A 26,413-nucleotide genomic window follows, 5' to 3' on the forward strand; every position below is an offset into this window, starting at 1 on the left:
CATCAGTAGGCAGAGATGTTATGAGCACTATTGATGCTCTGGGAAAAAGATTCTGGAAACTTGGCATGCTGCCTCTACGTGATTAAAAATTAGGCACTGGAGACATGCTGGTGAACAGCAGCTGGTTTAAATTCCACATACTGCCTGAAAAGTGAGCCTGTAAAAGTTCTACATCTTAGTGCTCTGCATTTATTCTCCATCAATGACTTCCAGATCACACTTGTTGAGTTTTATAAGTCAAATCAAACTTCTTTTATCTAACTTCCAGGCCTACAAATCCAGCCTGGTCCAAGCTGTGGAGTCAAACTATGATTCTATGCTACAGGATCTTTTTCAAACACTTTCAGTCTAATGACTTGTTAGAAATCATCATTTGGCTATAAAGCTACATTCAGTTGGTCACCTCATAGAAATTAAGTCTTACTATAAGCATTTTTCCTCCATCTCAATGCACAGTCTGGCAGCAGGAAGTCTGAGTGGATGGAGAGCTGTAAGTCTGCAGCAGAAATCTGGTGTCATCAGGCTCTGTGATATATTTTCATTTTGTCCAGCCACCATTTGCAGCATTGGTCTGTTCACGGTGCTTTGTCAAAAGAAATATAGGGTTTGCAATGGGATGTGAGAGCTGGAGCTCAGCCCAGGCCATGGGGAAGGTTCACCTCTAGCAGGAAGAGCCTGGTGAGCCGTGGTGACATCATCTCTGCCTCAGAAATGCTCTTTGGAAGGTGTGCATCAGATGCCAGAGTTTTGACTCCCCTCCTTCCCTTCAATTCTCTGGTGTTACAGCAGTCCCAGAAAATGGACTTTGCCCCAAAAAGTGGTTTTCACCCCCTTGTGTTTTAACTGCCTGTAAAATTTCACCTGGGAACGGATGCCCTCATCATAAGATCATCAAAGAACGGTTTGGGTTGGAACCTGAAGTCTCATCTCACTCCAGCCCCCTGCCACGAGCAGGGACAGCCCAGGTCACTCAGAGCTCCATCCAACCTGGCCTTGGACACTTTCAGAGGTGGGAATCTTCTTAACAGACCCAGCACATGGCAGAAATTAAGGATTTGTGAAAGCTCAGCCTCCACAACAGGGAAAGCAGCTCCAAGTGGAGCTTCTCTTGCTGAGAGCCATCAAGTGGCTGCTGGGCTTGGTCTGCCTTAGATAGCAGTTAATGCCACAGAAAAAAAAACCAAGCAATCTAAGAAAGAAAATTGAAGTTTCCCAGATAGATACAGCCTGGAAACCATGACTAACAGCAAGTCATTGTCACTTAAGAGGGGACCCAGGAGCATAATTTTTATCAGCTGAATGTAATTTTTATCAGCTGAAGCACAGCCCTTGTAAGGTCGGGCAGCTCTGTGCAAGGGCTGTGCTGTGGCACTGCAGGCTCTGGGTGTTTCTCTGTCTCTCCTGCCTGGCTGGAGTGTTTTAGCTGTGTTTCTGCATTTCACAGTCAGCCCTGTGCAGAGCCCACTTTATTCTCACCACTGGAGCTGAGCACTTGTAATTCCCTGGACTTAGGAAGCTGATCTTTTGCACAGAGCTGTTTGTAGCTCTTGAGCCAAAATCCTGCTGATCTGCTTGGGCATGGTTCCACCGACTCCAGTGGCATTACACCTGCTTGTGCCACCTGGGAATTTGGCCTGTGGTGCTTAGCTCAGCAATTCATGATGTGAAACTTCTTAAAGGGGAATTCTTGATGCTTTCTGCATTCTGCCTGCTGTCCTTGGCAGCTGTAAAATTGCATCTGGTTGGCAGAGACTGATTATTGCAGATAACCTCTGCAGCAGCTGTACCTACAGGCTGGGCTGGGGTCCTGACTGGGTCTCTCACCTGAAAGCTGCAGGGGGTTTTTGCTAACCACTGGATGTTGCTCTCAGGATGCCCTAAAAGCATTTGGGATGGGGAAGATGGTCAGACAAGGTGTGTTTTCAAAAGCCATTTAAAGAGTTGGGTTTGCATCTCTCACCTGGAGGCTTTTGGCATCAGGTATTAGGATGATTTGATGCTCTGGATAAATCTCTTCTTAAAGCACTTGAAAAATATTGAATTTTCATTTTAGTGAATGATTTTTCTCTCCAAGCTAGCTCATCAGTTTGGCTCACTGATGTTTAAAATAGTATTAGTGGGGTTGCAAAACTGAGATGTTTAAATTGCACAGCTCTAGACTTCTCCCAGGTAGGAAAAAATCCCAGAAGAAAACAATTTCTTCCTTTACAAGAGGAAGAAGTGTTCTCAGTAAGTTAGGATGGGAAAGAGAGAAACCTGTGAGAAAGGTGCTCTGGCTTGGTTATTGACCAGACTTAGGTTAATTCCCCTGTTGCTGTGTAAGAAGACTAAAGCAATTAATCCAAAATTTCCGCCCTCACATCCAGCTGGTCCCATTGCTTGATCTTGGGGACATGTGATCCTGCTTGTGGCTGAGTTCTCCACCTGTGTGATGTCTCAGCAGTGCTGAACACAGAACCAGTGCAAAGCAGAGACTTGGCTAATGTGATCTGCAGCTTCCCAGGAGAAAGCACAAGTTCTTTTCCACATCTCAAAGTCATTGCGTGGAGCACATGGGAAGAATCAGGGAAAGTGGTGGGTGTTTACCTGCTGCAGCAAATTAATTTTGCCGAGTAGAAATGAACACCCAGGGCTGCTCTAATCTGTTCCCAGCAGTGGCAGCACCCACTGACTGCTCTGAGGCTCAAGGAGTGGGAGAATTGCCCTGATAACAGCTGCATGCAAAGCAAGATTATCTGCATGACTTCATTTACTGTTTGGAAAGCCGGCAGCCTTCATTCAGAATTTGTGCAGATACATCTGCCTTGGATCAGCAGTGCTCCCTACAGTCCAGAGCCTCACTCCTGCAGTCTCACTCCTGAGTCTCGCAGCTTGCGGTGGATGCTGGAGGAGGAGGAGAATGGGGGATTACACCCGGTGCAAGGTGGGAAACACACGTGGAATGTACTGTGTAGAAAAGCAGCTCAGCTGGCTGTGACCAGAGCTCTGTGCTACTCATGAGAAATGCCAGTTCTTAACCAGTATTGCTCTTTTCTGGGTCTCCCCTTCCCTCCAAGACATTAATTAAGGCTCCCGTGCTGATGTGGCATGCAGAAGTTGTGGCTTGTTTATGATTCATGGGGTGTTAAATAGTGACTGATCCTGGGATACCCATCTTGGCTGTGCCAGAAGAGATGTGTGCTAAGCTTTATCTCTCCCCTACCCAAAGAAGCTGGCACACTTCAATCTCTTCTAGATTTTTCTACTTGCATCTCTCCCCGTTAGGTCCTCACATTGCCTTTCCACCTCTTGAGAATCTGAAGTGGGATTTCCAAAGGAATCTGCTGGAATTAGATGATCAAATGCTGCTGAAATTCCAGCCTGTGTTTGTCAGAAGATCACAGCCTCAAACAGTAATTTCCCTCATCACGGTTGTTAAGGAGGAAAATAAGGAATACTGCCACTTAAGGTCAAGTGTGCCGCTCCCTGCCAGCCTGGGAGCCTCACAATTGCTCTGCCTGTTGGGGGTGTCTAATTAGTACAACTTTCTCTGTGGTCTCATCTGTTCCTCACAGTTAAAAAAGCAACAGCATCTAGTGAATTGTCGAGAAGGATGGTTCAGCCCCAGTAATAGGCTTGGTAATTATTTTTGTGATGGTAGTTGTAGACAAGGAAGGAATCGCAGCTGTCTGGTCTAATAAGTATCAAAAGTCCTGACATTGCTTTCTTCCAGTCATCCTTTCTTTAGCCAATTGAATACTGTCAACTACTATTTAAAACTCAACTCTTTAGCAGCAGCAATCACTCACCAAATCCACCCCCAGCAAAACAGCTATTCCAGGCCACTTTAATACATTTGGGATGTCAGGGAAGACTGGGATAAAACAAAATGTTTTTCTAATTTGGAGGCTTGGTGAAAGCAGAAGCACATCTGTGGGCTGGGCCCTTGGATTATGTCACTAATGCAAGTTTTTCATTTCAGGGTCAGAAAGGTGATCCTGGGCTGTCACCGGGAAAAGCTCGCAATGGGCAGAAGGTGAGATGTCACCCCGAGGCCATGGTGGGCTTTTAGAAGTGTGCACACACACAGGGGTCTGTCCCGCAGCCACAAACATCCCAGCTGCTCAAGTAGACTTAGGACTGAGAAATAAGGCTTAGATCTTGGATTCAGGACTGAAGAGAGGGAGCTGTCAGTGATCATAGTGCACTGGGGTGCCACCTGCCATGGTGGGGTTGTCTGAGTGTTTCTCCAGTTTATCCACAATCTGCAGCCCAGCTGAAGTCCCTGCTGCCACAGGCACGTGGCTGCTTCAGCCAACTGTTTCAAGTGGCACATCTGAGGTACAGCCACGCTCAGGGCATGCAGCTGCAGCAAGAGGAAATCCCAGTGTAAGGAATAAAAACCTTGGAGGCCAAGGAAAGGATGTTCTTGCTGAGGAACAGGGGTTTGCCTCATGCTGCAGCCCCATCAGGGTAGAATTTCTTGGTGGAGACTCCTAAGTTATGGTTCTCACTGAGGGGCTTCCACCAAGGGCTGCTCAAACCAACACAAAGCACCCAGCTGGGAAGGAAAGCTGCTTTCTGGGTCTAGCAGTTTTTAGGATCAGAGTTCTGCTAATTCCTTTCAATAAGTTACAACTCCCATTCTTGATGTTTCGCCCCTGGGTGATTTTTACTGAGGCAACAAGCCCTCACAGAATTCTAGAAATGAACAGTAGGGCAATCAGGGCTCCACATCATCTACCCCAGTTAGCTCTTTCAGTGATGCCTGCACAATCCTTGGAAACTCATGGCCAGGGCAGAAGCCTGGTTTTCTTCCTCTCACCATAAACCTTGCTATAAATGCACAGCTCATAGAAAGCACCAGCCATAAGGAGCTTGGGACCTTCATTTGACACCAGATGCCTCCATGAAGGCGATGCTAGAAAACATTCAGAAGGCTTGGCCTGAAATAAGGCTTTAACTTAACACCATGAGATGTCTTTTGAAATTTCTGGCAGTGAATCATGTGGAAATCATCCACATTCAGGGTCTGGAACGCTTTTCTTGAAGACAATGTTGATGTAAAAAAGGGAGAGATCCAGATCACCTTTAGTTTGTGTTAACGAGGCTTTATTCCTGATAGCAGTCAGAATAAGGAATTTCCAGCAGGAGTTTGGAGTGATGCCTAATTTTCAAGCTAGATACTGGAAATTTGTTGAATTCCAGTAAGAAGGCACTCCAGGGTTTTTTGATCCAGATCAGAGGAGGCCAAGTGGGCTCACACAGACGGGTTGGGTGTTGGAGAGGTCTCACAGCAATGCGCTCATCCGTTCTGAGATGGTTTGGGTTTGCCAGCTGGGATGTGATGCAATCCCTTTTCAGAAGTACAGACCACTGAAGAAACCCTCCCACCAGCAGCCTGCAAAGGTTCAATCCATGTCAGATGGGCAGGTTAAATAATTGCAGCACCAGCACCATCCGAACGGGAGCTATGGGCTGAGCCAGGCCAGTAGCAGAGTGTGAGAGCAAATCACAGGATTTGGCAGGAGGTACCTGTTGTTCTTATTGCATTTAAAGTCTAAAATTTCCTTGCCTTGGCGATTTCAATGCCTATTGAAAGGCGAATGAAGCATGTGACTGAATGAGATCATTGAGGGGAAAAAAAGCGCATTCATTCTGCTTGCGAAAAGCTGGACTCCAGCAGCAGCTGCCATTAATTAACTGGGGTTATTATTTATATGAGCCAGTTAATAGAGATGTTGTTTAAATCTACTCTTCTTATCCAGTTAGGTTTTGAGGAGTTGTGATTAGAACCAGAAATATCAATAGCTGGGGGCTGGTGTCAGCAAAATAATTGCGGTAACTGCAGTAGGCACAGGGAAAATGTTGCTGAAAACTAATTGGACTTGCTTGCTTCCTACAGGGAGACGTGGGCTTACCTGGTTTAACTGGGTTCCCTGGACCACCTGGTAGAAAGGTAAGAGTGTTCTTTTTTAGTGAATTAGATCAGTAATTTTATTTTAAAATTTTCTTCTTTAACTCTGCCTGAAAGATTTAATTTAAGTCCCAGTATGTACCCAAGGAGCCTTATGCCTGTTTAGCAGGTGTAAAACCTAGGGAGATGGGCTGAAACAACTGCCTAAAAACTATGTAAGAGTACAAAATGAAATTCTGGGTACAGAATTCTGTTCCTTCTTTGTGTTCTGTATCTCTCTGCACCCTGACACCAGGTATTCCTCAGCAAGCCCAATTTAGGCCTGGCACAGCCAGTGCATTATTTAAAGGGATCTCCAAATAACAGCAATACTCAAAGGATGGATTCAGAACAGTGCTAGCATTCCAAGGAAACCACAACTGTCTATCCTGGTAAAGCACATTTCAAAAACGTACCTGTGTGCTTTCCCTCTTTATTTTGCTTGTCAGCACTGCTCAGGTTTTCCTTTATTTGTTTCCATATTTCTGCTTCAACACCATTAACATCACAAACAACACAATTTATGCCTAGAAAAGGGTATGTGAGGATAGAACAGCAGATCCATCCCTGTTTTCCTGATGCAGCAGGGTGTGTGTCTCTATCCATGCATTCAAGCCTGCACAGCAGTACCTCAGCCATCCACACCTGGAGCTCAGATCTTCCACAGATCAAGGACATTTCAGCTCAGTATCCAGTTCCATGATTGGTAGGTTGGTTTCTTTCCTTGGAAGCTGGGCCTGTTGCAGGGAGCTGTTTGAGTGGGGCTCAGTGGCCATGACTCCCCTTCTGAGCAAGCCAATATTGCCACAGCTAAATGGAACAGTTAAAATTGGCATCTTGTTTCAATCACTTCATCAGTCAATGGGCCATTGACCATACACTGCTCCTCAGGTCAATTAGCTGCACACAAACACCTCCTTGGCTATGTTTTAAGACTCCAAGGAGAGAAAGAAGGTGTGGAGGAGGCTGGAAGGAACCCTCCCTCTCCATGATTAGTTGTTGTACGCTTTATACTAGAACCAAATTGCCAAGAGGAGGGCTGAGTTTATTTTTCTACTCCAAGGCTGGTCACGCTTGGGGTGCTGTGTGGAGTAGGAGCAATTGAGTGATTAATTACGGATCTTTTGCTGTCACAAACAAGTTCTAACTAATAGGGTGCAAAGAATACCATTTTCCTGGTATAACAGCTCATAAAACAAAACCTTGTGGTTATGATCAGCAAAATGCAATGTCAGGAGTGCAAGCACTCATAGTGGAAAAAGCAGAGAAGGAATAGGAGATTGAACAAACATTCCCAAGTCCAGCACATGGCCTTCACATCTGATCTTAGCTCCCGCAGGACAGGGTAAAGGCAGGGGTATGCTTCTGTTTCTTCAAGTAATGAGCAAGTTGGATGTTGAAATTTTTCCTTTGGTGCAGCTTAAAAACACCTCCCAGTAGCACTAGTCTGGCAGTGGGTTTGGTGTAACCTGGCTTTTATTAGCATCTTGCATTAAGAAAAATTTACAACTGTTGGAGAAATGTTTGGAAAAAAAAATTCTTTTTTTTTTTTTAATCTGGGTTCCCTGCTGGCATTCTCCCAGTGAAAATACACTGGTGCTTGGCTACCGGAAAACAGCAGCGCCTTGGAAATGGACATCCCTCTTCTCACTCCATGGAGGCGCTGCAAAGAGGGCTCTCAGGGCTTTGATCACAGAACACCATGTAGAAACCTTCAAATGGGCAAAATATTTCACCAGGAGAAGTAAAATGCTTTTCCCACTAAATGAAACCACATCTCAGCAGCGTGAGCTGGAGCCACAAGCAGCTGCATGTGGTTTTGGATAGTGTGGCTCACTCCTCAGTGCCTGCCTTGGGAATGCTGACAGACTTGGATTGGGCTTGCAGGACTGGATAGACTCAGAGCACCCCTGAAGTCACTGTAGCTCCACACACCTACGAGTACATGAAACTTCCTTAGAAGCAGTAGGTGCATTTCTCATCCTCCTCAGAGCAAATGGTGCTTTTGCAGACCAGGAAGGGTGGCAGGATGTTCCCTCTGGTGCCTGTGAGGTATCTGTGGGCTTTGGCTTTTGGTTTGGGGCTGCAGACCACAGCTGCCTTGGAGATAGATCTCAGCAGAGCAGCATCATTGCTCCAGAAGAGAAAACAGCAGTGAGAGAGGCAAAGCTTCATTAGAGTCAGAGAGCAAAGACAGAGCTGGGAAGTGGTCACTGCTTCAAAACATCCTGAATGCAGGTCTCATTCCCTGGCCCCTTTATTCTCCACATTTCCTACCGAAGTGCAGGATGATCTCTTCAGCTAGGAGAGAGTAGATTACAAATATGATCACAGATGAGTAAATTCTTCACTGGAGTGCAATTTCCTTTCTAAATCACAGCCCTTTGTGTGGAGTGCCCTGTAATCATCAGGAAGTGTTCAGATAAAAGAGCAAATGCAGTTGTTTTCATACCCTCTGCCCTGTCATTTTAGTGCTATTTGAAGAGGATTTTAGCAGGTAAATACTTTCACACTGCAGCCAGCTTTAACATACAGAAGCTTTTTTTGTTTTCCCTTATTGTAATTCACCTGAGGCAGAAATAACTGGGATATACTGTGAAGAAATACATATTTGAAACTCTCCTGAGCCCAGAATATGTAGGGAGGAGGATATTTAATGTAACAGAACAGTAGCAGAATGTCTTCATATTTAACCTAAGTGCCATTCACTTTCCACTACAGAACTGGTGCAGAATTTAGTTCAGGATGTGCTTTGAGCATCTCGAGGGACCATCATGCCATCACCTACTTTGGGTGGACATTGCAGGCTCAAAACACCCATCCTGCAGAAACCCAGCTGGAGCAGAATGGGTCAGAGCAGCCAAGCCAGGCACATATTTCTTATCAGTGGAAAAGTCAGATATTTCTAAGCTTGGTGCTCCAGTTGCCTAGAGACAAGATAGCTCCTGCTCCAGACTGGAAGAACTGGGCAGAGGTCCCAGGAGAAAACCCCATGGAAATCTAAATTCCAGGGAATGACGGGGGATGCTGAACCCAGGGATGTTTCTGTTGGCAGCTCTCACCTTCAGGCCAGACACCCAACCAGGGTGGAGCATCCTCCCTCCTTTCTGCTGAGCCTCTGTCAGGGAGCCAGGGACGAGCAGGAGAGGATTTGATGGGGCAGATTCCTGGAGAGGGGCAGGGAATGCTCTGTGCTGCTCCTGCTCCAGTGAGGAGCCTCTGACTGAAATGCTCTCACAGCATTTGGAGAAAGGACTCTCGAGGCAGTTCAAACACAGATCTTTCAGGTCAGCCTGGTCAGAAGGTGCAGCTCTGTCCAGAGCCATGGTAGATCAGCAAAGCCAAGCAGGACAGAACTGGGAGAAGGGAATCAACATCCTTCCAGGCCAGACTGTCTGAAATAACAAGGCAGGAGGAGTGCAAAGGGGAGCAGGTAGTGGCCAGGATGGCTGAGAGCGTTGCACACCCTGCCAGCAAAGGCTCAGGCTGCAGGTCTGGAGTAACCCGTGGGAAGAATAAAAAAGCTGTTAATGAGAGGTGTGGACCTGGGAGCAGAAACAGTCCTGGGTTCGTGTGGTGAGTGGAGCCAAAGGCCAAGGGCTCAGTCTCCCTGTGACTGGTGATGAGTTCCAGAGCAGGGACACTCCCTGAGGGGCTCACACACAGGTGAGGTGAGCTGCAGCCCTGGCCAGGACAGGGTGAGTAGCAGGGACTGAGCTACAAGTAGTTGTAACCTACTCTTGAAAGCAATTTGTTATTTCTCTAGTATTTGTGCGAGGATTGTTCCGTGTTCATTTTTTTTCTCTCCCATTTGTTTCAAGTTAAATTTTCTGCTTTTTTTGTTGTTTTTTTTAATCTTGCTGACAGCCCATCTAAACAGTCATCTGTTTAAACTGTGCTTCATCTCCTGATCTGCTTCTCTTGATGGAAGTTTGTTTTAAACAGCTGAACCAAGATAATAAAGAGGGGGAAAAATCTGATGTGTCCATCACTTACAGAATTCACTCTGTTTGAAGGGAACTCTATGTAAATCCAGGAGAAAGCAAACTCCCTTAAAAGACACACAGTGCCCAGTTTGCAGTCAAACAGGCTGCCCTTGTCCTGCTTCAGTGTCTACATCCCCCAAAAATGCAAAATACTGACAAACTGAAGCAGGATTATGAAAGACCTGTGAGAATGATTTGAAGCCTGAAACCCTTGCCAGTAAGCAAGGTGGATTAAGGAAATCATTCTAACTAATTCAGCAGCGAGGGCAGGTTGAGAGGCAGCTTGCAGTAGCTTCATAATGAAAGATTGGATCTTGTAATAATTAGATTAGAAAAGCTGAAAGCTAGACAAGTTCAAGGTAGAAAAATTGAAGTTCCCTGTGACAGTAAATGCTTGTTTTGGTGTTTCCTGTGGCATTTCAAACTCTAAAGCAAAAGTAAGAGCTCTGAAACACAAGTGGCTCATGTTGCTGTCCAAAGCCAATATTTCATTCTGTGGGTCTGTGGTTTCCTGAGGATTAAGGGCAGCCCTGCTCAAGGTGTAGATTACAAATAGATCTGAGTGTGGAGATCACTCCAAATGTGTTCATGGAGCAATTCCTCCTGGAGTATGTACCACCCCAGACCACAGCAGGGCACATCAGCTGTTTGGGTGGTGCAAACACAAAGCAGCTTGATAAAAGTTGTCGTGGTTGTGTAATGCTGTCTAAAATCCTGTTTCTCCCCAGATCTTTATTTCTACCGGCAAAGAGAAATAAAAACCAAACTCAGATTATTTTACTGTATTTTTGTTTCTTAGTATTCATCTCTTCCATCCTATTTTGACAGGGGTATAAAGGCTACCCTGGACCACTGGGTCACCCTGGAGACCAGGTGAGTTTTCCCACTTCCCAACAGGGGAGCTTTAAGGAGGGATGGATTTTCTGGCTGTGATGCTGGTTTGGCTGGTTGGCCTGCTTGGTGTGGACAGCCAGGTCCTTCCAGGGCAGGTGGGCACACATGGGGAGCTGGCTGCACACACACTGGGATCTGGGCACACACACCAGGACCCAGCATCAATGGCATGGTGGGAGGAGACTGCCTTGGAGTTTCTAAATTTAATTTCTAATTTTTACTGCTCAGCCACACTAAGTTTACTTGGGGGAAGAAAAACCAGCTTGTCATCCCTTTATTTGTCTTTTTACATTAATTTCACCTGGATTTTAGTAACCACACTGTGTTGAGTATATGTGATTCACTTCCCAAAGCCCATTCACCCCTCCCCTTTTCTCCCCCTTCTCTATTTGGTTAAGTTTGATGTTTGCAATGCAGTAAAAAAAAAAAAAAAAGCAATGAATAGCAGGCCCTGTTAGCAATGATGTTAAAGGATATTATACATGAATCCATTTAGTTTTGAAGAATTTTGGCAGTGCTTTCCCACCAGCAAAACGGTTCCATATGCCAGATATAGATGCAGCCTTACACCTTCTCTTAGTGTCCTTGTTCCAGATTCTCTGCTGCTTTTCCCCAGAAAAAGGGAGAAGGAGAAACAGCAGCACTTGCTCCGTGCATGGACCTGTTGAATTGGCTTCAGTGTGTCTTCTCCCCTCGTTAATTAACTTCATTATCTACTCTTACTATTGTTTTCCTCTCTATAAATGTTAATCAGGTTAATCAATTCCACAATCATTGAGATAAAAACACTCCCCAGGTGGGACATTCACCTGACTTTTTTGTGCCTTTTCTTTTTTTCTCTCCAAAGGGTGAGCGAGGACCAGCTGGAAGTCCAGGTGCCAAAGGTTATCCTGGCAGGCAGGTGCAGTAAATCTCATCGTGCTGTGCACAGAGTAGGGATTTGGGTGTGCAGGTAGCTAAAGACATGCCCCACTAAGGACAGTGCAGTCCTCTAGAAAATGTTGGTATATCTGCACATTTGATCTCTGAATATTTTCCTTCTTTTCCCCCTCAAGATGTTGTGCCAGTAACACAGCCTTTCAACTCTGAAATGCTGTTAGAAAGTATTTTGTGCCTATGGTAGATAAAACCTGAATTCCTACAACAAATTATGACAGATTCTTCTTCAGTATAACAACAGGGAGAAAGCAGAACAGCAGAGCAGAGAAAAACACGTGCATGCTGCTAACTCCTTTCTAGGCATATTTTGCACCTAATGTTGGACAAGTTAGAAATCTGGGATGGAAAAAAGGTGTATTTATTATTGGAGGAGGAGATTTAGATGAACTCTCCCTAGTAAAATGCACTGGCATAACCTATGTATACACACACAAAGTTATGCATGAACTGGAAATATATATATATATAAAAATCATATTTGCAGCTGCAAAAAAGATGATGAGAGACAACCAAGTCACTGTTCTCATGCTGAAAAAAATTACACAAAGACAACTTTAGGAATGGAGGAGTGTGCATTGGGTAATGGATCAAGATTGGACACTTTGTTCTCCTACTGATGTAAGATGCTGAGTAGTGTAAAGGAAAGAGGAGAATTTGTAAGACCCTAAAAAATGGAATCTCTTGGAGGACAGAACATGCAGCCCCATAACATTTTGTGGTGAAGTGAGTTTTGTCAGGGGTTTCTAAAATGGACACATTTAATGTTGGATTCTGCCACGTTTATCTGTAATTCAGGAGTCCAGGCAGATGTCAAAGATCCCAAACACTCTGTCCTGAGCCTTTCAGACTTATCATGAGTTTGGATGTGAATTTTTTATGCAGATGTGTAGGTTATTGGATTAAACATGAACTAGACCTGCAGAACGAGTCTGTGACTCTCTGCCTCAGACTGTCAATAATGCATGACCCATTTTAAATTGAAAATCAAACTGATACCTTGCTTAGCACACTGGAGAGAGCAGATGGCAGAACTGGATGGGAGCTTTATGCACCTGACTAAAGGCTCCATTCATACTCTAAAAGGCTCTTAGAGCTGAGCATGCCAAAGAGTCTCCTAGGTGTGAATGTGTGTTAGATGACTAATAAGAAGAGGTCCAAGAGATTTTGGACATACAAGGTTAATGAATGCTGTTCATCAATTCAGCCCATCAGATAAGCAGGATGAAATCTGTGCCTTGACATTCAAAGAACAAATCTGCCTTCTTAAAAACGTGGTTTGGGTCAGGAAAGTGACTTTTTTATTTTTTTTAAGGCAGCTTTTTTCAGCCTATCTGAATGCTGTGTGTATCCTGCATCAGAGCTGTTTACTTTACTGAGATTTTACTACTTGTTACTCCTGTCAGCTGTGCTGGCTCTGCAGCGAGGGGAGAGTGCTTGGCTGGGGTTTGGTTTGTGCATCACAGGCAGGATTGTAACTTCACCCTGATGCCTGAAATCTTTGGCAATGATGCAGGAGCCAGGAAAGAGCACAACCCAACTTTCACATCCCAGCCTGAGCCTGCAGTACTGCCAGCTGAAGAAAATATGGACTTAGCCTTTTTTTTCTGCCCCCACCCCCCAGAAAATCCCATCAAAATTTGGAACTAGAGGGAAAAAAAATGATCTGGAAACTTTCTAGAAGGCAATAAACATGAAAATTTATTTTGCATTTTCACACTTTTCTTCTTTGCAGTGTTTTGAGTGAGCAGCATTAGGCATAGAATTAAAATAGGGAATGAATTTTCAATTATTTCCATAGCTGATGCTGCAAAAGGTTAGAAATATCACAGTACCTGCATTGCTAAGTGACTTTCTAGGCTGTAGAAATTTCTCATTGCATCAGTGTTCCCTAAGCAGGTATTGGAATACATTTGCTATGCATGTGTTTGCTTAGGCAGGAAGATGAATGGAGAGCTGTTGGGCACAGAGCATCACTGTGCCTCACATCCCAAGTGTAACACAACCTCTGAGCACCCCACTGCATCAGCCCTTATGGTCTTTATCATCAGAAATCTCTACTTCAGCCCCAGGGAAGGCTCACTCTGTGCAGCAGTCTCAGGTTCTGCCGAATCCCAGCTCCCCAACAATGGCAGATCTGTTATTTGTATCATTTTGTCTTTTTTTTTTCTCCTTTGTTGATACTCCTTGGACGCTTAAAGCAAAACCTTAAAGCAGGACCATGCAGCGCTTAAAGATTTAAAAAGCTCTAAAGCAGAACCGTGCAGGGATGGTGCTTGGGGGGTTGGTACTGCTTGTTATTTTAAGTTAAAACTGGTCCACATTTGTCTTTGTTTTTTCCCTTCTGTTCTAGGGTTTACCTGGCCCCATAGGGGAATCTGGCCCAAAAGGAACTCGGGTAAGCAACCTTTCATTTGCCTTTTCTCTTGTTTTTATCCAAGGCTTCTCAAGAAACTTTAGGCTTGATGTTGCAATTCTGAAGCTGGTTGTTTTAATTTGTTGTGTTTGGGGGATTTGAGCTGCACACTGCTTGTTTATTGAAGCACTGTTAAGTTTTTTTAATGAAACATGGAATGTACCGTGATCAAAGTTCCCCAATAGTGCTGAAGATAAAGTGAGCCCCTCCAGAGCTCACATTGCAGGAGAGGAAAGAATGGCTTACAAATTCCTATCAAAGCCTGCAAGCCCCACGTCCCAAAGGCCTCTTTGGTTTCAATCAGTGTGGTTCAGTGGTCTTTGACCACGCTGAATATGGGCTCATTTGGGTACAGGCCTGCTTTGGGAGTGATTTAAATCATTATGCACAACAGCAAGCCAGCATCTTGAAGCCATGTGCAAATACAAACAATATCTCCATCCTGTCTGGTTTTGCTCACCAAAATTAATTGCTGGGGTTTTATTCTCACTGCAAAGGATTCTTTTTTTATTACTACTTAAGGCTCTTGTTAATCACATTTTGTTCTTTCCCTGCAATTATAAATTCACAATGCGATTCTAAGCCAATAAATCCCCATTTCTCTAACATGTGATACTTTCTCTATATGCAGTAAATTCAAGCAGCTGGCTTTCATCACTAGGAAAACTGCAAGGAATAAACAAATGCTGACCCTGTAGCTAGCAATATTCCTGAGCTGGGAAGGGAGAGGGTTAGGTTCAGTTCCTGCAGAAGAGAGGAAAATCTGAGAGCACAGCTTGCTCACCCCACTTCTGCAATGGCTTAGGTTTCCCCTGGGGCATCTCCTTCTCTGCTCTAACCTTGTGTAATTATCAGGTGGTAGATGTGCAGAATGTAAGATTTGGAAGTTAGTCTCCATTTTGCACCCCTGAGTGGTGAGGACTGAAATATTTATAAATCCCCAAGGAAGCCCTTTCTCAGTTCAGCCACAGTCAGAATTGGGTGCTAAGGTAAGATATGTGCATTTTGTGGTTTAAAGGGAGCCTGCTCTGGACTCTTCTTCATCCTCCACCTCTACTTTTGCCTTCTCCAGGAAAAGTTTGGGAGTTATGTGGTTTCTTTTAGGATTCAGGAGGCAAAGGCATACAGGATCATGTTAATGTAGCATTATTTCCCAGCTAGGTGTTATCTCTTAGGGAAACACAACCCACAGGGAGAGATGGACTGGTGAAAAAGTTTGGTGGGGTTGGCAGATAGAGATTTAGCAGCGATGGAGAAAGAAAGATGAGAGAAAAGCAGTGTTAGCACTTGGCTCCTGTGAGAGTGAGGTGCCACGGAGGGGGCTCCCTGCTGAAATTCACTTCCTCTGGATTCGGCATGTTTGGCACCAGCCGGGCCATTGCAGAGGCCCAGCACACAAGGTAACTTTGTCCAGGCTGCTGAGCAAAGGGATTAAACACAAGGCTGCCATTGTGGGAAGGGAAGGGAAACACTGTGTTTCATGTCCTGTCTCAGCAGGACCCCCAGGCCACAGAGAAACCTGGACACACAGTGTTCCTGATGAGCGTGGAAGCAGGTTTTATGTGAAATGTGTTGGTGCAAAGGTGCTTTCCCTGTAGGTGGATCTGTGTGGATGTGCAGGCTGAGCCTCACATCAATCCCCCAAGCCTGGAATGTCAGGTTCAGCCTCTCCCAGCCCATGCAGGCCCTTCAGTGCCTGGGATGATGGAGGTTTGCACAAGGTCTTGGTGGTGCAGGGACAGGCTTTGGGCAGAGCCAGGACTGACTGCAGGGTGGTGGCAGCCCTGGTGCCAGGAAAAGGGGGGGCTTTGCCTCAGAAGGGGCTGCAGTGTGGGACCACCAGGGCACAGAAAGGGCTTGATACGACAGGACAGCTGGCAATTAGTGTCAAAAGCAAAGACAGAGATGAAAGGAGGTGGAGATCTGTGGATTGCTTTTGCTGTCACTTTTGCTAACCTCGAACCAAGCTCCATTTCCCTCAGGTATGCTTAGAGCCAGCCCAGGTAAGGTTTCTTCTGGCTGTCCTCTTCCTGCCTGGAGTCCTCCTGATCCCTGGTGTGAGGGTATGTGCCCTTGGACTACATCGTGGAAGCCAGCACCATGCAGTCCATGGGCATATACACTTGCCTCAAGGTTTATTTCATCACGGCTGCCACTGACCAACGCTGGAGGTTGCTCTGCTCTTCAGGAAACACAGACTGACTGGGTGCTAACGGAGGAACATATCTGACTGCTTGTTTCCTCTTTTTTTTAGGGGTATATTGGTCTCCCAGGACTATTTGGGCTACCAGGGGCTGATGGAGAACGAGTGAGTATTTTGTGAAGAAAACCTTGGTGTGTTGGTTGAATGCAGTTCTTCAGAGCCTGATGTAACCTTCTCTCTCCCTAGTTCCTGAGGAAGGAGGCAAGCACGCCTAATGCTTAACAATCCCTTCCTTAGCCTCTTCCTACCCTTGAATGAAGACCTGTGTCCCTGTATAAGGCTGATGTTCAGCTGAGGAGAACCCAGGCTTCAGGCAGGGCCATCAGACCTTGCTGGTGACTACAGAGGAGTTTTTCTATATTCTCCTTCACTTAAAAACCTGCCTTCCCTCTCCCCCTCGCCAGCTCACTTTAGTGAGGTGGGGCAGAGTGAGGCGAACGTACATGGAGATTCCCTGCTCCCACAGGAATCACCTCCCAGCCACAAAGCATTTTGTGTCTGACTGGAGATGTCTGGAAAGAGCCTGGCTCTTGCAAGGGACAATGCTGGGCTTTCTGAAAATGGCTTTATTTCCAGTTGCATTGAGTTGGGCAGTCAAGCATGGGGCTGTGAGTGGGCAGCTGTGGCTGTGTCCTCCCTTCCTCCTGTCCTTTTCATCGTGCCTTCCCAAACAGCCCAAGTTTCCAGAGCTTTACAGTTCATCCCTTGCTTTTCATCTCCACATCCTCCCACCAGCCCAATCTCTTCCCATCCAAGGATCCCCTTCTCCCCGCTACAAGAGCTCCTAAAAAGGTCACTGGAAGATGAACACAGTTTGATTCCAGCCTTTCCTCCCTCAAATGCAAGCTCCAGAACGCGGAGAGGCCCCAGGCCCATGTGGGAGCGTGCCTGCCTGGGAGGGGCCTGCCCTGCGCTCTGGCGACGCTGATTTAATGCTTGTATAACTAAATAAGAAACATAAACACAAGTTCTGCAGCGAGTGCCTCGGCGGTGGCCTGCATTCGGTTCCAGACCAGTAGCTTAATGACTGCTCCTGCTAAGCACAGCCCCAGCCTGGGGATGCTGCCTGCGCGTGTCCTCGGGAGGCCGTAGTTAATGGGTGAAGGTTAATTGTCTTCTGCTCTCCCAGCCGACTGCAAGTAGCTGACATTTCGATTCCCAAACAATGCCACAGTCATTAGCCTGTTTTGCATTCTCCTTTCTCTTCTCATTTTGCTTTGTATTGTTGGTTGGCTGTTTGATTTCTCAACCAGAACTTCTTTTTTTCTTTTTTTTTTTTTCTCTCTCTGTGTTTTTTCCTTGCAGGGGATCCCTGGAGTTCCTGGGAAGAGGGGCAAGATGGGTAGGCCGGTAAAGTTTTTCCTCGTCTATTATGCAGACTTTGTTGAATGAAACTGGGAACAAGACATTTGGCTTTTGGCTGTGTCCCTTTGTATCTTCAAACAAACTTTTCCATGTATGTCTGCCCAAGCAGGAAGAAAACCAAAGACAGAGATATTGCTCTCTTCCTCTCTTCCATGCTCTGCTCAATTCACAGGCATTAGTGCTCTTTTCTCATTCTCCCTTGATTCTCACAATTCTCAGATTTTCTTCTACATCTTCCCTCCTGTCCTGCCTCTGGCCAATCGCTTCCCTAGATGCACTCTTTTAATTCCCAATCATGACTGCAGGCTCTGTTCCATCTCCTGCTTTGCACCCCCACCAGTTCCATCATGTTATCCTCTTCTTGCTGTGACTCTCTCCAACCCTTGTCCCATCCTGGTTTGTGTAAAGCAAGTGTGGTTTTGTATAGAAACCTTTTTGTCCTTGGTGGTGTACCAGATTGGGGAAGAAGTGTTTGAGGAGCAAGGAGACCAGGTAGATGTGAGAGCTCGGCCAGGAGGAAGAGGTGTTTGCAAGCAAGGCTGAAGACAAGTGTGAGGCTGTGGAGCAAGTGGGAAAAAGACTGAAATGAGCAGAGGAAACAGGGAAAGGACAGCAAGGAAAGACTTTACCCCATCAACCTCCTTCCAAGCAGTTCTGTATGCCTCCTTTAGGAAGCTGGATAAAGCTTTTTGCTGCAGGAATCAGCAGAGAGCTCAGGCATGTTGGAGCTCTGCTGTGTCTCGTTGCCTTTGCACCTTGTCCTTCATGTTAGCTTGATTTTCCTCTGACCTCTGGACATCATTGCACTCACAGGCTTCTTGCAAAATGCCCACTCACCCACACATGGAAAAATCCATTTCCCCATGCCCCCCTGGCCTGGAGCACATCCTGCCCAGGAGTCCCAGCCCCGGCTCGCTGGTGTCCTCACTGCAGAATCCATGCACACACCTCAGCAGTGCCCTGTCCATCCCGCCTGTCCTGTGCCTGACATGGGGACAGGTCGAGCAGATTTTCTGGAGGGGTGCTGCCAATCTGCATCAGATCTTTTGCAAGCTGCTGTTTGCACCAGAAACCCCTGTGCTGAATAAGTGCAGAGCCCCTGGTGTAACCATGACTCACTGGCCAGGGCAAAACAAACACAGCAACTGTAGTTAGGGGCAGGGGCTCTGCTCTCTGCACAGAGCACGCTGTGGGCTCAAAGCCTTCCAGCTGTTGGCTGGCCAGCATTTGTAATCTTCCAGGCAAGGGTTTCGGTCTGGCGGTCACTGCTACGAGCAAGGGGCTCCCCTGAGATCAGCAGGGAATCTCTCAGCCGTGGAGGCATTTAGGCTGGGATCTGGGGAAAGGATTAAATGGCTACGCATGAGCACCTTTGTTCTGCTTGGCTCCTTCGGAGAGTTCTGGCTGCATCCCTGTTTTATGGTATCAGGTTTAATAGGAAATCTTGAATGGACCGATGCTGATGATTTGAACTTCTGAGCGTGAACAGAAAGATTAAGTGACATCCACAGTTATTCAGGAGGTCTCTGGGAAAAATGGCAAAAAAAGCAGGAACCAGCTGACCTGATTCTCTTCCCAACACTTATCTCCTGGCCAGTGCTGCCTCCCAGCTGCTTTGGGGTTTTTGTGAGCCTTCTGGGATTTCCCTGGTCTTTCCCATCCCTGCAGCCTTAGATTTGCTGGTGTGGCTGCTGTTCCTCTGCTAGCTCCGTGTTGTCATTGCAGGGGAGAGCTCCTGGAAGCCCTTATTAGCTGCCTTCAGAGCTGGTGAATGCTCTGGGGAGGAGGAAGGGAGTTGGTATCACACATATTTCTGTACCAAGCATTGTTTGGGATGAGAGCTGGCAGTGGATCAGTGCTCAGCCAAGGGGGCTGGGGGAGGTTGCATGTGACACCGTGGGCCTCTGAGAATGATGTAAGAGGGAATGATTAAAATAGAGGAACTGGACATGAGTCAGATCTTGAAATCCTTCCAGGCAAGTTAAGTTTTGTAGAGCTGTGAGGGACACGGTGAGTTTGTGGTGTAAAGAGCTGACTCCACCTCCTGCTCGGCTCTCCCTGCCCAACATCAGCGATGCAGGAGGCCAGTGCATCCCAACATCTGGGCCCTGGAGAAGGAGAGGGCTGGGGGTGGTCTGGGGCAGAGTTATGGTTGGAGTCCAGTTCACAAAGGAGGCTGAAATAACAGGAGTCTGTATGTCTCTGGATCTGCCTGTTTTAGAGGTGGGCTGGGGGGCTGGAGCTGAAGCAGCTGCTTGCTTAAACCTTCAGTCTTGCCAGTGCAGTGGCTGGAAAAAAATGTCTTTTTTGGTGTTTTTTGTGGATTTTTATGGTGTTCAGCTGAGCAGCTGGGGAAAAAAAATTTGTATAAAAACAAGACTCCGTCAGGGGTGCCGGGGAAAGAGTGAGAGAAGCTGTTGATAGCGTGTATTGCCATGCAGAGGCAATGTGTCAGTCCTGGTTCATCTCTAGGAAGGAGATGTGCTGCCACTGTAGGAAATGACTCATAGGGAGAGTAGGAGATAGAACTAGCTCAAGGAACACCAAGCTGTTCTTATGCCGTGGGAGATGGCTAGCCACAATCAGAACTGTCTGCACTGCATATTGTATTAAACTTCAAATAGAGTGGAATTCTGTCAGAAGTTCTTAAGCTCTGCTAGAGGAAAAGACTTAAAGGCAAAACTTCAGGAAAGATATCCAAAGAGCTCTGAGCTCTTTTTTGGTTCATCTTTGGTTTTGATGTGTGCTTATCTCTCTCTTTTTCGCATAGAGTATCAGTACTGCACCAGCTGTGCTATTTTATACCTATGATTTTTACAAACTGTTTTGTTAGTAGTATTCTTTTTAAAGAGTTAGAAAAGAAGGAGGAGAAGTTTAATTCGAAGACATAGTTAGTAATTTTGAAGTTCATCTGAGGTCTATTCACAAGTGAGTTAAACACAACTGAGGTTTCCTTACATTTTTCTAAGAACCTGGTGGTGCTGCTGGTCCTGTGCTCAAATCCTCACTGGGTCAGGTATCATGCAAACAAAACAAAAAGCCCTGGCCCAAAGAGTCTACAAAGCAGGACAGGATCAGGCCATCCCCAAGGCTGGAAGGATTTGGTAACAGCAGCACAAGCCATTAACAGATACTTCTGCTTCCTTGCCCGTCTCTGTGCTCATCGTTCTGGTTTCTCTCCATGACATGCAGTATCACACAAGCTGCTTGGCTCTTCCAGCTCTGTGCAAAACAGGGATAACACACAGTCTTTGGAGAGCTCTCCCCTGGGCTCAGCAGCTGAAGCCTAGCGTGGAAATGCCAAGGGTGACAGCTCATGTGTCAAGGAAGAGGTGCCGTAAGATGGATTAGAAGTAACAGGGATCAGCATGTGAGTGAGTCCAGGTCCCTCCCCTCTGTCACCCACAGCAGAGAGCCAGCAGTGACCTGGCAGCCACTGGAACCAAGCTCAGGGTTTGCTGGGAGCAGCAGTGCAGTGCCAGGATCACAGGCAGGATCCCCCTCTCGCTTGTGGCACCTCGGTGGCACCTTCTCACCAGGCTGTTTCTCATGTGCGCTCTCCTCTTCTGTGGTGGCTTATCATGCAGTAATTCCTGCCTCCAGTGAGCACCAAGTTGCAATATATTGGTTTTTCTTCATCTGATAAGCTGTCAGAAAGTCATGGGATATCCCTGCCCTCCCCACCAGCATGAGCAGGCTCTTGCATCATGAAAAGGCATCACTCGCCTCATGGGAGACTGGATAGCCAAAAAGTAGGGCTTCCTCTGGGTCAGGAAGGTTTCATTTTGTAGCCTCCCCAACCTTTTGATGGAGGGCTAAGATAGATCCATCCTGAATGTCAGAGCGTGGGGCTTTGCCAAGGTACACAGGCTCAGCTGTTGTCCATGCAAACAGTGGGGACACGCTCTGCCACGTGTCTGGCCAGGCTGGCACAACCTCAGGTCACTGGCAAAACAAATGTTGCTACTCTCTGGAGGGACCAAGATGATAAACATCTCCTCTCTTGCTCCAATCTTTTCTCTGCTTTGGATGCAGCTGAGACCCTTCCTTGCATTTGGAGTGAGCCAAGAGTCTCCTGCACCACATGAGCTGAGATTTGGGAAACTGGTAACATCTCATAGTACTCTCAGATGTGGCCAGCTAAAGCCAGAGGAGAAATGTGTGGGCTGAAGGCCCGGTGTGCAGATAAATCCACAAGATGAGCTGCAGGAAGGAGCACAAATGGTCTGTAGGAGCTGGTGGACAGGACTTGGGTAGCACTGTCTGCCAGTACCCCAGCACAGCACCAAAATGTTTCATGCCTTTTTCAGGAACTGATTAATTTAAAAATGTAATATGCTTTTAATCATTCTGTTTGCATGAAAAGTCCAGTGGAGGTCCTGAAAACTAGCCATGAACAAAGCTCCTCTTTTAATGAGAGAGTTTTAGCCCATGGATCAGATGTTTCCTGTTAGCCATTTAAGTAAATTCTTTGCTTTATTTTATTTCATTTTTTTTTTTTTGCTTTGTTAACCTGAATTTTTAAAATAGATGTGGTTTGAGCAATCAGTGACTTTTTTTAATGCTGAAGTTGGACACTGAAGCTGGGCAGCTGGTCTGGTCTCTCCACCCCTCTTGGCCTGGCTCACCACTCTGAAATGCAGCCGTGAGCCCAGAGCAAATGTCACCATCTCTATTTGGCCTGAGCTGTGTTCCACATGTCTGGAGTTTCCCAAATCTCTGTGGTGAGGTGCTTGCATGGTTACTTCTCATATGTCCCTATGTCCATGATTACACCATCCAAATAACCTGGCGAGGTAGACAATACCAGTGTGTATTTCATTTTTTAAAGAATGGGCAAAACAAAGTACTGAAAACACAGGGAGAAGGGTTTGAAAAGTGCCAAGAGCTGTAACTTCCACTGAAAGGAAAGAAACAATCCCAAAGGTATTTTTTTTCCAAGAATGCTCCTAAGTGACTTGTCCATCACAGTTCAGAATTCTCATGAGGAGCTGAACCAAGGTCTTCCAGGCATCTTTAATCCTTTAGGGAAAAGCTCATTCATAAATCAAAGCTCAAAAATTATTCTTATTTGAAATCGTAAAGAAAAGTAATGCAATTGTCATTTATGAGTCTGAAAGCCTTCTGACCCCTAAAGCTGCTTGACTTGGAAATGTTGGCCACAGACAAAGAGGAGCAGTGGCAGGCTCAGTGCTCTCTGCCCAGTGTGTCTGTGCAATGGTAGCTGGGTTAGAGCCCTGCAGACCAGGAAAAGATCCTCTACCACTGGAAAAGGAATAGAGCAGGATTGTGGAGGGGCTGGCACTTCACCTGAGTGATGTTTGCCTGGAGGGGTTCAGGAATTTTTTCTTGTGTTGCTCCTGCTGTACTCCCACAGCTGGAGGGATAGTTACACTTAAAAATGCCCTGAAATATCTGTCCCAAGGGGTGACACGGAGCTGTGAAGTTTCCTGGGGGAGAGAGGAAAGCTTCCTGTCAGGTGGCAGAGGAGCAGGGCTGCAGCAGGACCCCCACTCCATGCCCAGCATCTTTTGCAGGGATGAAAACTGCCTAGAGCCAGGGGAAGGGAGAGGTCCCTGTGCAGCTCTTGGGTGACAGCTGGGGGGAGGCACAGCAGGAGCACAGGCTCTGCAGGGCTCCCTTTGGGGTGACTCCTGCTGGGGCTGAGCCACCCCCTGCCCACCTGTAAAGGGGCTCAGTCTGCTCTCCACACCAGGAATTCTCTCAGAGGTGTGAGCTGCCAACATAAGCTACACTTGTTTGGTTTTTTTCTCCTTATTTTTTTTCCAATGAAGGCTTTCTCTCACCCTCAGCCCTGCTTCTCCACCACCTTTTTCTTTTTTTTTTTTTTTTTTTTCTTTTTCCTTACTTAAATTGTTTGACTTGCAAGTTCCATCCCTAGGGAGGCTCCTGGGCAGGGATTCACCTGGCTGGAGCCAACTGGCAAATAGAGTCTTTTGCAGACAAGACAGGAGGGCTGGTTGGTTTGAGCACCTTCAGCCAACAGGAAAATAAAATCCTATTTTTGGAGAACGATTCTGTTGGCATGAAGACCTGCCAGGATTCTTCAGAGCAGCAGCTGCCAGACTGCCTCCCTTACTCCTGCAGGGAAAGCGCTTTAAACGGAATCAGATGCTGTATCCACACAACACACCCACCCACACGTGAGCACCTGGAAGGACTTCGGGCAGCAAAGGACACCGTGTGTGTCACCTGTCCCTGCCTCCTGGGGACAGCTGCTTCCAGGGACAAGGAGCAGTGGCGTCTGCTCCGAGCAGGAGCTTTGGCTGACAACAGCCAGCAGAAAGGGCAGGCTGCTCTGTTTGCTTTCAGCTGAGGAAGAAAGGAAGGGGAGCTGGAGGGGGATGTAATCCCCTGGTGCAGGAGGAGCTGGTTCCAGTGTCTGTCTGGGTCTGGTTGTTCTCAGCAGGAGTCTCCTGGTGTATGAAAGGATGCCCTTTGCAGGGAGTGGGGATGAAAAGGAATTAAGGCGCTATTGGAACATCTCAAAGATAGAGACTTTGTTACTTGTCAGTGTAACCTGGGATAAATCAGTTTGTGTCTGTCTGTGTCTCAGCTCACCGAGTGCGGCGAGGACAAATTGTGCAACCCCTGAAAAGCTCTGCTTGGGCTGGGGACAGGGGAGCACAGAGCACCCAGACCTCGCTAGCGCAAAGCATCTGCCTGTGTGCTCTCTCTCCAGCTCCTCCCCAAGCATCATCTTGCTTCTTTCACTGAACTTCTCCTTCAGACAATGTGAAATCCATTCAGCTGGACATTTTCCCCCACCTCCTCTCTGAATTTCCCAGCTGTGAGATAGAGCCAAAAGTTTTGTCATAGCTGACCGGAGCGCTGCGGAGGAGCACCCCGCCGGCTCTTGGCCAACACAACTTGTTAGTCAAACATTTTCTTCCTAGTTCTGCTGCCATTTGCCTTCCCTGTCCTGGTCTTTCTCTGTACATCCCGTCCCTCCCACAGAGCGGGCAGGATGCATGGCTCTGTGTTTTTCACTGAGGTGTTTTCCTTTTCTGTCCCAATTCTTAAGCATAATTTCCAGGGACTGGTTTGAAAAAAAACACCCTGAAAAATGATGGATTTTCTGTACCAAAACCCCTTCTGCACTCACAGGAGACTCCCATTCTGCTGGATTCTTTAATCTCTTTCAAAAGTCTCCTGTAATGGGCTGCCAGTTGTGACCTGCCCATCTGCCAGCACCATAAAATGAGCTTCCTGCTCCATGAGTTCTCCCCCAGTCTGGGCTCCTCAGGCTCTTGGAGCAGTGCATGGGAGAGCAGAGGTGTCACTGCTTAGGGGAATGAAACCAGCGGGATAACAAAGTCTGCTTGTAACTTCTGGGCCGGTTGTTTTAGTTGAATAGTGCTAGTTCTGTTCCTGGGGAACATCTCTCTCCTTGAGGCTCAAGCAGGAGAGGCACCAAAAGAACATCTTTAACAGACGTGTGAGATCCCATAAATTAGGACACTGTGGTCACTGGAACTGTTATTGTGGTTTAAACTGCTACTGCTTACCCCATGGAAACAAAGTACTTTCTTTTTCATTAGGGGCTTAAAAGATTGATTGTTTCCTGCTGTGCAAGAGCTGTGCTGGGACAGCTTTCACAACCTGGTTTGGGTCTTTGCAGACTGTATGGATGCTGAAATATCCTCCTCCTTCGCCACAGCCACCAGCCTTAGCCTCACTTAATGTGCCAAACCTGTGCTTGTGTGCTAAGCTTGACTTCTGGACTAGGATGCCTGGGGTTAGTTGAATTGAATCTTTCCATTAGTCTCCTCTGGGTTTGTTTTACAGCTTGGGCCAAAAAGCACCAGGGGACCACCCAGCACCCCAGCAAGGGGTGAGCTGGGGGATGCTTGTGCAGTGCAGATGGTGTGTTAAGGACAAAAAAGGTGTTTGCAAAGATGGAGCTTTGGTGCTGAGTGTTTTCCTGGGCCTGTTCTGCTTTTCTTCTCAGCTTCCTCCCACTTTGACCCTTTTCCACCCCATCTTGAGGGCTGGAAGAACCCTGACCTCTGTGTGCAGTCACAGCCTGCTGTGAACAGGTTTTAATGCTGAATCTCTTGGTTTCTGGGTGGTGTTGGCCAAGCACAGGAATAAATCTGGTTTTCAAGCTATTTGGATATTTGGAGATCTAGTGCTGGAAAACCTGTGTAAAAGTTAGACCTCTATTAACTCTATCACCAAGTGCCTCAAATTTCCTGTCTTTAAGCAGCATGGTTAATGCTGGAAACTGAGGTATAAAGAAAAGAGTGAAACACGTGTGAAACATATGCATTTAAACAGTTCCTTATCTGGCTTCTTTTATTCTGGCACAGGAGCACATTGTTTATGTCACATTGCAAGAGTTTTAAACCAAATTCAGACAATGGTGTTTTAGTCTGGAGCAAGCATTCCCCTGGCTGCTATGATGCTGCTGTAGCAATATTGTTTTTGTTGTACCATTCAAAGTAGTAAAATCTCCCCATGTTGGCAAAAAGCTCAGCTCCATAGCAGATACCCCAGCAGCCACAGGGCCAGACTGCTGCTCTGTGGCATCCGTGGGTCACTCCATGCCCAGCTCTGAGGAAGGAAGGATGCAGCTGGGGAATGCTGAAGGCTGTGACTGAAATCTGCAGCAGCGTAAGTACAGTATCAGTCTATGCACACTCATATTTTCCTTG

General features: G+C 46.6%; 1 protein-coding gene across 7 annotated transcripts in view; it reads left to right on the forward strand.

The window, feature by feature from the left end:
• The window catches only part of COL27A1 (collagen type XXVII alpha 1 chain), a 184,895-nt gene that overhangs the window by 78,849 nt on the left and 79,633 nt on the right, over positions 1–26,413 (forward strand). For 5 of the 7 annotated variants that reach the window (XR_015278128.1, XM_023938094.2, XM_086857913.1 and 2 more), the window contains 7 exons: positions 3,962–4,015; positions 5,885–5,938; positions 10,750–10,794; positions 11,663–11,716; positions 14,105–14,149; positions 16,422–16,475; positions 17,676–17,720. Coding sequence is in view for 6 of the 7 variants with exons in the window: in XM_023938094.2 (XP_023793862.2) it covers positions 3,962–4,015; positions 5,885–5,938; positions 10,750–10,794; positions 11,663–11,716; positions 14,105–14,149; positions 16,422–16,475; positions 17,676–17,720 (351 nt within the window). In the remaining variant the exon portion in view is untranslated. Of the gene's footprint in view, positions 1–3,961; positions 4,016–5,884; positions 5,939–10,749; positions 10,795–11,662; positions 11,717–14,104; positions 14,150–16,421; positions 16,476–17,675; positions 17,721–26,413 lie in introns of those variants that run through there. The other 2 variants (XM_086857916.1, XM_086857915.1) reach the window with 2 other exon arrangements.

Source organism: Cyanistes caeruleus, chromosome 20, assembly GCF_971803275.1.
Source record: "Cyanistes caeruleus chromosome 20, bCyaCae1.hap1.1, whole genome shotgun sequence".
NCBI lineage: Eukaryota > Metazoa > Chordata > Aves > Passeriformes > Paridae > Cyanistes > Cyanistes caeruleus.